At 36.2% G+C, this 9,881-nt stretch overlaps 1 protein-coding gene across 1 annotated transcript; it reads left to right on the plus strand.

Moving 5' to 3' along the window:
- The first annotated feature begins 286 nt into the window (after positions 1–286).
- On the plus strand, positions 287–2,954 carry LOC127121236 (cation/H(+) antiporter 15). The gene is made up of 3 exons (XM_051051797.1): positions 287–523; positions 685–1,686; positions 1,764–2,954. Exons 1-3 carry the CDS (start codon positions 287–289, stop codon positions 2,952–2,954), a joined length of 2,430 nt encoding a protein of 809 aa, XP_050907754.1.
- The last annotated feature ends 6,927 nt before the right edge of the window (positions 2,955–9,881 follow it).

Below are 9,881 nucleotides of genomic sequence, written 5' to 3' on the forward strand. Positions count from 1 at the left end.
CCTCAAAGGGTTTAATGGCTTATCTCTTTATGTATCTCTAAATTAAACACACTAAGCTAGAATTAATTAAAGTTATTACATGGTTAAACCACTAATTTAGCACTAAAAATATCACCATAGACTAATCACAAAACAAAACTAATTATAAAACGCCAAACCCACAATTCAGCGTTGCCATTAACACCTCACAAGGTTAATGATCCTTCAAATAAATTAAAACATAAAATTGTCTTTGTTCCCTCATTCTCCAAATGATGCTTGATTTGTAGTAACTAATTAACTTGACATGGCTGATAGTACCATAAACTCGACCGTTAATACCATTTCAACAAACGGAACAATATGGATTTGTGAACAGGTTTCTCAGAATCCAAGGTCAAGAGGGATTTTCTTTTCAGATAATCCATTTAGTTACACATTACCGGTTCTCTTAATACAAATCTCTTTAGTTTCTAGCTTGACTGCAGTTTTACAATTCCTGCTTGAACCTATTGGGGAGACCAGATTCTTTCCACAAATGCTGGTAATATATTTTATAGATTTTTGCTTTCATGAAAGTTGTTATATAGTTGCATTGGCAATTGTCACTGCAATACTAGTGATGTAGTATCCTTTTCAAATCTTATGACAAAAGATAGATACATGCTAATCAAATTTTTTTTATATTGAAATTGGTATATTCAGGCTGGCATGATGTTAGGACCATCAGTTATAGGACAAAGTGCGTTTCTACAAAAGTGGCTATTCCCACCAAAATCATTCTACATAAGTAAGACAATTGCATTTTTCGGAGGCATGATGTTTATGTTCATAATTGGAGTAAAAATTGATCCAAGTATTGTTGCAAAGTCAGGGAAAAAAGCTTGGGCAATTGGAATACTGTCATTTCTCATTCCACTATTATTCGGTTCAATTGTTTTCAGTTTTGCAAAAAGTACATTACCTCCTGATCATCCTCTCTACAATTCCTTATTTTCCATCACATTCATCTTCTCATGTGGTTCATTCCATGTGACCACAATCCACTTGGCAGATTTAAAGCTATTAAACTCTGAAATGGGTCGATTAGCGATATCTTCCTCAATGGTTAGTGGAACCATTTCGTTAATGGTTGTTAGCACCGTGGTAACCCATGAAAATATATTTTCCTTGGAAGATAAGACTGCTAACTTTATGGGGTTGAGTTTGCTCGTTATGATTATTTTCATAATATGTGTTTTACGTCCCATAATGTGTTGGATGATAAGACGAACACCTGAAGGTAGACAAATGAAAGAATCCTACATAATGTCGGTGTTTTTAATGTTAATCGTCTGCGCATTTTTTAGCGAAGTTATCGGGCAACATGTTCTAATTTTACCTATCGTTTTTGGCATAGCTGTACCTGAAGGTCCTCCATTAGGATCAGCATTGACTGATAGATTGGATACATTGGTTTCGAATATTTTTTTGCCATTATATTTTCTTTATAGTGGTTCTAGATTCAATGTTTTTCTAATTGATGGTCATACATTTGTGATTGTTCAACTTCTTGCTATTGTTGCATTTCTTGGGAAGGTCGTAGGAACTATATTGCCTTCAATTTATTGGAAGATGCCAATGACAGATGTTATAGCTTTAGGACTACTTATGAGTGCTCAAGGCATCACGCATTTGATTTACTTGCAAGCCGGTCTAAATATTACGGTAAGAATAATAATCCTTTCACGTAATTGTATGTTGTCGATTTGCATATAGATAATTTATGCATGTTTTGTTTGCAGATAGATGAACAATCGTATGGTAATGCGTTGATAGCATTACTATGGTTAACGGGAGTCACCACTCCCTTTGTGAAATTCTTATATGATCCTTCTAAGAGGTATTTATCTTTAAATAGGAGAAGAACCATTGAACAATCAACTCAAGATATTGAACTGCGTCTGATGGCGTGTATACATAGTCAAGAAACGACACCTTCTATGATCAATCTTCTTGAAATTTCAAACCCTTCATTGGAAAATCCTATTTGTTTCTATGTTCTACATCTTATTCAACTAAGAGGAAGATCAACCCCGGTTTTCATAGATCATCAATGGACTAGCAAGAAGAATCCTCCGCAAAACAATTACTCGCAGCACATAATAAATGCGTTTCGATCCTACGAGCAACAAAAATCAAACAATGTTGCTGTGAAACTCTACACGTCAATTTCACCGTACGAGACAATGCATGATGAAATATGTATGCAGGTTGCTGAAAAGAGAGTTTGTTTGTTGATTGTTCCTTTTCATAGACAATGGAAATTGAATGGGATAACAGAATCCACACACCCAATTAGGGCGTTAAATCGCCAGCTTCTCAGGACGGCACCTTGTTCTGTTGGGATTCTAATCGAGCGCGGTACTTTGAATATAAGCCATCCTCAAACAAATGTCGCATTTTTTAGTGTTGGAATAGTCTTTATAGAAGGAAATGACGATCGTGAAGCCTTAGCGTATGCAATGCGAATGGCGAACAACCCGATTGTAAGGGTCACATTGGTTCGACTAATGGAGCCTCAAAAGAAAAATAAGAACTTGATCAACAGGGATCCGGACGGGGATTTGATTCATAGGTTTAAAGTGGACTGCATCCAAATTAAACGACATGATTATAAAGAGGAAGTAGTAAGAGATAGTGTTGAAATGATAAATGTTCTAAGGTCACTTGAAGGTTGTTTTGATTTGGTTTTGGTTGGTAGAAGACACGCAAGTGAGTCAAGTTTGTTTAGTGGATTAACTGATTGGAATGAGTATCCTGAACTTGGAACTATTGGTGACATGTTAGTTTCTTCAGATTCTACTTTTGATGGTTCTGTTTTGGTGATTCAACAACAAAAAAGATCAGGGAATTATTATCATGATTTGCATTTAGATTCTGGTGTTTTATCAAAGCAAGAAAATCTAACCATTATTTATGGAAATTCCTCATGATAGAAAGGTGTGGCCATATTGTTTAATATAGAAATAGAGAGAAAAACAATTGGGAGACAAAGTATCATTCAATTTTGATGTTAGATATTGTGTAAAAAACATTGTATAATGGATGTACTCTAATTTTTTTTGTTGGCACAAATACTTTAGCTAGATTTTTAGGTGTCTCTTTAGATTTAATAGAAGTTTCAAATAAACAGTCAGCCTTCATATAAGCATTGGAAACAAAATGATTGTGATCATTTGACCTAATTACTAAAATTATGATTGATCCAAATGTACTATTGTTCATGGTTTATCACATTCTTACTTATTAGAGAAATATATTTGATTAGCTTGATTTTTTACATTTCTCCCCATAAAAAATCAAAATCATTGACAAAAATATTGAGAGTGAACTCCATAATACCTGAACTTACTCCAACAAAAGGATTTAGTTTTGATCTATGAGGAGTAATGTCACCCTCAGTTTGTGATAAGATTGAACTCCAGGCTTTGAACTTCACCCATACATATGTTTGTATCCCCAGCTCCAGTAGCAACAGGTACATTCTTCCCTACTCTAACTGAGTGACCAAGTATATTATCATCAACTTTTGTTTCCATTTTTTTTCATCATCAAGAAGATAATCATACAAATTTTACAATGCTTGAATCTGGATATAAGTATAATTTAGTTTCATGGAAAAGTTTATATTTATACACATGCATACATGTAATTAGCATACATAAATGAGAAACTTGGAATCATGTTTTGCAGGTTTGATGATCAAGGAAGATCTCAACTCTTAGAAAATACTTTTAATGATGAGAACTAAACAACTTAAGTACAATCATACCAAGCAGACAAAGCTCGAGTTTAAAAGATTACTCAAATACTCTCTGATGATGGAATCAAAATGGAATACAATTCAAGTTTCATCTCAAAATAAGGTTCAAGCAAGTGTCTATAAGATTGAAGTATCTAACAAGTTTTGAAGTGTGTGAAAACTCTCCCTAACACAATGAATAATATTGTAAAAGCATAAGGGCTTTTTCATAAAGTTATATGGCTAAATCACACACACGAAAATAAATTTTTAAAATCATTTTTCTCAAAAAAATATTTCTAAAGATGTCTTGAATTCGTACCAGGTTATCTGTGAATTGTTAGACTGTTGGAACAAGACACCATAAGTTTGGTGAACAATGGTAGAGAAACTTTGGATGTGGAGAGTCAAAGAGGAGAATTGAGAGAGAGAGAGAGAGAGAGAGAGAGCACCACTTTTACACAATAGGTTAACCAGTTACAGCAACGAAAACACCATTTTTCTGCTACTTCGATGAGCTTCTGACCTTGCTGTGACTGTAACACCCCTTTTTCTACCCAAAAATACTTAACATATAATCAGAGTAAATAAGCACGCATATAAACAAAAGGGCGTCACATCGACGTTTTCAAAAACTAAAAGCTTTCAAAAACCAAACATCATTCATCATCAATATACAATACACCTGGTCATTTAAAATAACACATTTCAATTATCATGAATATTCAAGAATATGCGTTCGCAGCGGAAAATAATGAATACTCATGCATTTCATAAAATGATCCATGTCCCATACCATGATCATCTCTCAATAATCTCCTCAAGATAAAATAAAACCATATCCAGAATATTTGGCACTATGGCCTCTCAAACAGCAAATTTCAAATAAACATGTTCACACGTAATAACATAATACGTATCCAAATAAGATATGAGTTCAATACTACTAATCTACCCCGTGTTACATGACCAGAGCATTGACTCACTACCTAGTCTCCAAACTAGAATACGGAAGCTCTCCGGCTAAATCTCGAATGAGCTACCTTTCACTTAGTTCAGCAATACTACTCCTGAGTATCTGCGCGATGCCCATGTAAAGGCAACATTCAAATAGAAATGGTGAGAATTCAGATCATTATGAAGAAGTATAATAAGGCACAATGATTAAATCAACAATTAACGGAATTCATCACACCTTGTATAGCCATGTCAATAATATTAACTAACATTTATTTCACATGTTTCAACATCCATCAAAACTCAAGGAGTATAATATTAAAATCCAATACTATGTCCCCAATATACACATAACCACAATTATCACATAATCACATACTTTGCCAAATTATGTATCCAAACGTCACCAAATTCAATTACCATATCTCATACACACCTCACAATCACATCAATGCACACATTCAATTATCATATAACTCTAATGTGACTCAATGCAAGACATGTGACACTATGCATGCGGTACCTCAATGTGAACCCAACGTTTCACCGCTTTCCGATTCCATATCTAGAATCCAAGCCACGCTTCCGATCCGGACAAGATCAAAGCCACTACGCCTATTTCCAATTAAGGATCAACGTCTGCTACGCCTATTTCCATTCAAGGATCAACGTCTAATACCATGTGAACCCACAGTTTCACCGCTTCCACTATGAAGCCGACCATGCCATGAATGAATGTACAAATACCAACACATATGCAATTAAGATCATCTCTACCATCTTAACATTCCACATATCACCATAATTCAACTCTATGAATTATCCACCAATGGTACATATACACATTCATAACAATATATCATTCACAAATATAGGTTAATTATCAAATACGCACACATAGATTTCACTTCAAAATGAATACAGCCTTTAAAACTCAATTTTTCCTTTTTCAACAGTGTTAACCGGTTAACGCATTTGGGTAACCGGTTAACGCGACACAGAATGCACTTCCTGGCAAATTTCAACAGTGTTAACCGGTTAACGCTTTTGGTTAATCGGTTAATGCAAAATAGAAAGAAATTCCTGGCAGATTTTCAACAGCGTTAACCGGTTAACGCATTTGGTTAATCGGTTAACGCAAAACAGAACACAATTTCTGAGCAGATTTTTCGCAAGTAACCGGTTAACGCTCGGTGGGTAACCGGTTACCACAAAAACAGAATGCAAAATTTTCTGCGTTTTACATCGTTGGAGGACTTTCGGACCTCCGATTTCGATTCCGTAAAAAGTCAAACGTTCAGAAAATTATAACTCATACAATACTCTAAGTATATAAAGTTAATTTACAGTTTTAACACAATTAAATCACCATAAATCAAAATACTCATCAAAACCTAACAATTCCAAAAACCATGAAATTTAGGGATTTCAATGTAACATATTTCTACCCATTGACCCAATCATACTAACCCATAATAATAAGGATTCCCCCCTTACCTCTTCAATTTCCTGGAAACCCTAGCTTCTCTCTTGTTCTTCCCCTCTTCTCCTTACTTTTCCTCTTTTCTTTCTCTGTTGCCGTCAAATGATCAAACTAATCCTACTCCTCACTCTCCTCACCTCTTATATACTAGTATTATATTTGGGCTTAAAGAGTGATACATCTAATTTAATTATTAGGCCCAATAATACCTAGTATTATAATATCTCTATTTAATTCAAATAAATTAAACCAACTCAATATGCACACCAAGTTAATTAATTCAATTATTCATTATATCTCATATCAACTAAATAATTAATTAATACACCAAATTAATTAATATAATCGATTATTATACTACCTAACAACCAATTAATTAATTCACACTCCAAATAAATAAAATAAAATATAGTAATAATAATATAAGAAATAATTACTAAAATTGGGTTGTTACAACTCTCCCCCACTTAAAAGATTTTCGGCCTCGAAAATACCTCAAACGGACAACTCCAGATACGATTCCTTCATCTTATCCTCGAGTTCCCACGTAATATTGCCATTGGCGACTCCGCCCCATATCACTTTCACCAAGGCAATCTCCTTACCACGAAGCTTCTTCACTTCTCGATCTTCAATTCGCACAGGTGATGTATCAATCGTCAAATTATCCCTTACTTGAACATCATCTAATGGAACAACATGCGATGGATCCGCAATGTACCTCCTCAGTTGAGACACATGGAACACATCATGAAGATTAGAAAGTGACGGTGGTAATGCAATCCGATATGCCACTTCACCTACCCTCTCGGAAATCTGATAAGGACCAATGAAACGCGGCGTCAAATTACGCGACTTCAAAGCTCTACTAACACTCGTTATTGGCGTAACTCGAAGAAACACATGCTCATCTTTCTCAAACTCAAGAGCTTTCCTCCTCTTATCATGGCAACTCTTTTGACGACTATGAGAAGCCTTCATCTTCTCTTGAATCATCTTAATCTTATCCGTAGTCTCTTGAATCAACTCGGGTCCAACTACAACACTCTCTCCCGATTCGTACCAACACAAAGGAGTTCTACACCTTCTACCATAAAGAGCCTCAAAAGGTGCCATTCCAATACTCGAATGGAAACTTTTGTTATACGTAAACTCAATCAAAGGCAAGAAACTATCCCAATTTCCTCCTTGTTCCAAAACACAAGACCTCAAAAGATCTTCAAGTGACTGAATAATCCTCTCCGTTTGACCATCAGTTTGCGGATGATACGCCGAACTCAAACGCAACTTCGTACCCAAAGCACTTTGCAAAATTTCCCAAAATCTCGAAGTGAACCCCAGATCTCTATCCGAAACAATGCTCGACGGAATACCATGCAAACACACAATCCTCTCGATGTACAACTTAGCAAGTCTCTCCATCGAATAATCCATCCTCATTGGAATAAAATGAGCATATTTCGTCAACCTGTCCACAACAACCCAAATCGCCTCACAGTTACTCGATGTTCTCGGCAAACCTGAAACAAAATCCATATAGATACTATCCCACTTCCACTCGGGAATAGATAACGGTTGCATCAAACCAGACGACTTTTGATGTTCAATCTTTAACTTTTGACAAGTCAAACATGAATACACAAATCCCGCTACATCCTTCTTCATACCTTGCCACCAAAACATCTTTCTCAAGTCTTGATACATTTTAGTAGCACCAGGATGAATACTCAGACTACTTCTATGCCCTTCCTCAAGAATCCTCTTTCTCAAATCCGCAACATCCGGAACACAAACTCGATCACGACACCTCATGATACCATTCTCATCAATCCTAAAGTCACCACCCTTGCCTTGATTAATCAATGTCATAACATCGACTAATTTCAAATCTGACTTCTGACCTTCTCTAATCTCATCAAGAATGCCACACGTAAGCTTCAACCTACCAAGCTTAACACACGAAGACGTCGCTTCACAAACCAAACTCAAATCTCTAGATTGCTCTAACAATTCAAATTCTCGAATCATCAACATAGACATGTGCAATGACTTCCTACTTAATGCATCGGCTACAACATTCGCCTTTCCCGGATGATAATTCAAACCAAAATCATAATCTTTCAAGAATTCCAACCATCTTCTTTGCCTCATGTTCAATTCTTTCTGATCGAACAAGTACTTCAAACTCTTGTGATCACTAAACATATCAAATCTCGATCCAAACAAATAATGTCTCCAAAGCTTCAACACAAACACAACGGCGGCTAACTCTAAATCATGCGTCGGATAATTCCTCTCATGAACTTTAAGTTGCCTTGAAGCATAAGCTACCACTTGCCCTTTTTGCATCAAAAGACCTCCCAAACCCAACAAAGAAGCATCACAATACACAACAAAAGTTTCTAACGGATCCGGTAAAATCAAAATAGGAGCCGTGGTCAATCTTCTCTTAAGCTCTTGAAAATTCGCTTCACACTGCGAAGTCCAAATGAAAGCTTGACCTTTCCTCGTCAACTGCGTCAACGGTAACGACAACTTAGAAAATCCTTCAATGAACTTTCTATAATAACCAACCAAACCAAGAAAACTTCTAATCTCAGCCACAGACTTAGGACCTTCCCACTGAGATACAACTTCAATCTTCGTAGGATCCACAGAAATACCACCACTCAAAATCACATGCCCAAGAAAACTTACTTCACTCAACCAAAACTCACATTTAGAGAGTTTAGCAAACGACTTCCTCTCTTTCAACACCGATAACACAACCTTCAAATGCTCGACATGATCCTCTTTACTCTTGGAATAAATCAATATATCATCGATGAACACAACAACAAACTTATCCAGATAATCATGAAAAATTCTATTCATATACTCCATAAATACACCAGGTGCATTAGTCACACCAAAAGGCATCACGGAGTACTCGTAGTGACCATACATTGTCCGAAAAGCAGTCTTTTGAATATCCTCAGCCTTTACACGAATCTGATGATACCCAGACCTCAAATCAATCTTGCTAAACACACAAGCTCCAACCAGCTGATCCATCAGATCGTCAATCCTCGGAAGTGGATACTTGTTCTTAATCGTCACTTTATTCAGTTGTCTATAATCAACACATAATCTCATAGAACCTTCTTTCTTATTGACCAACAGAACAAGTGCACCCCACTATAACACACTAGGAAGAATAAACCTCTTCTCAAGCAAGTCTTCAAGTTGACTCTTCAACTCTTTCAACTCGGAAGCAGACATCCTATAGGGAGCCATCGATATAGGACTAGTTCCAGGAACTAAATCAATCGAAAACTCAACCTCACGTTCCGGCGGTAAATCACTTATATCTTCCGGAAATACCTCTGCAAACTCACAAACTATTGGCAATTCTTCAATCGTCCTCTTCTCACGAATATCCAAGGTTGCCAACAACATAAACAACTTTGCACCATCTTGCACCGATTCATCCACTTGCTCAGCAGACACAAACCAATCTTCCTTAGCACCAACCTCAGGAAAATAACCGTCTTCTTCAAAACAGTTAACTAGCCAACACTGCACTCTTGCATGCAACAACATAATGTCCAAGCTCGATACAATTGGAACATCCAAGATAAGCAGACGCTTCTCTCCCACTTATTTCATTCCCAACCTGCCAATGGAAAATAAAATAAG

This window comes from Lathyrus oleraceus, chromosome 2, assembly GCF_024323335.1.
Source record: "Lathyrus oleraceus cultivar Zhongwan6 chromosome 2, CAAS_Psat_ZW6_1.0, whole genome shotgun sequence".
Lineage (NCBI taxonomy): Eukaryota > Viridiplantae > Streptophyta > Magnoliopsida > Fabales > Fabaceae > Lathyrus > Lathyrus oleraceus.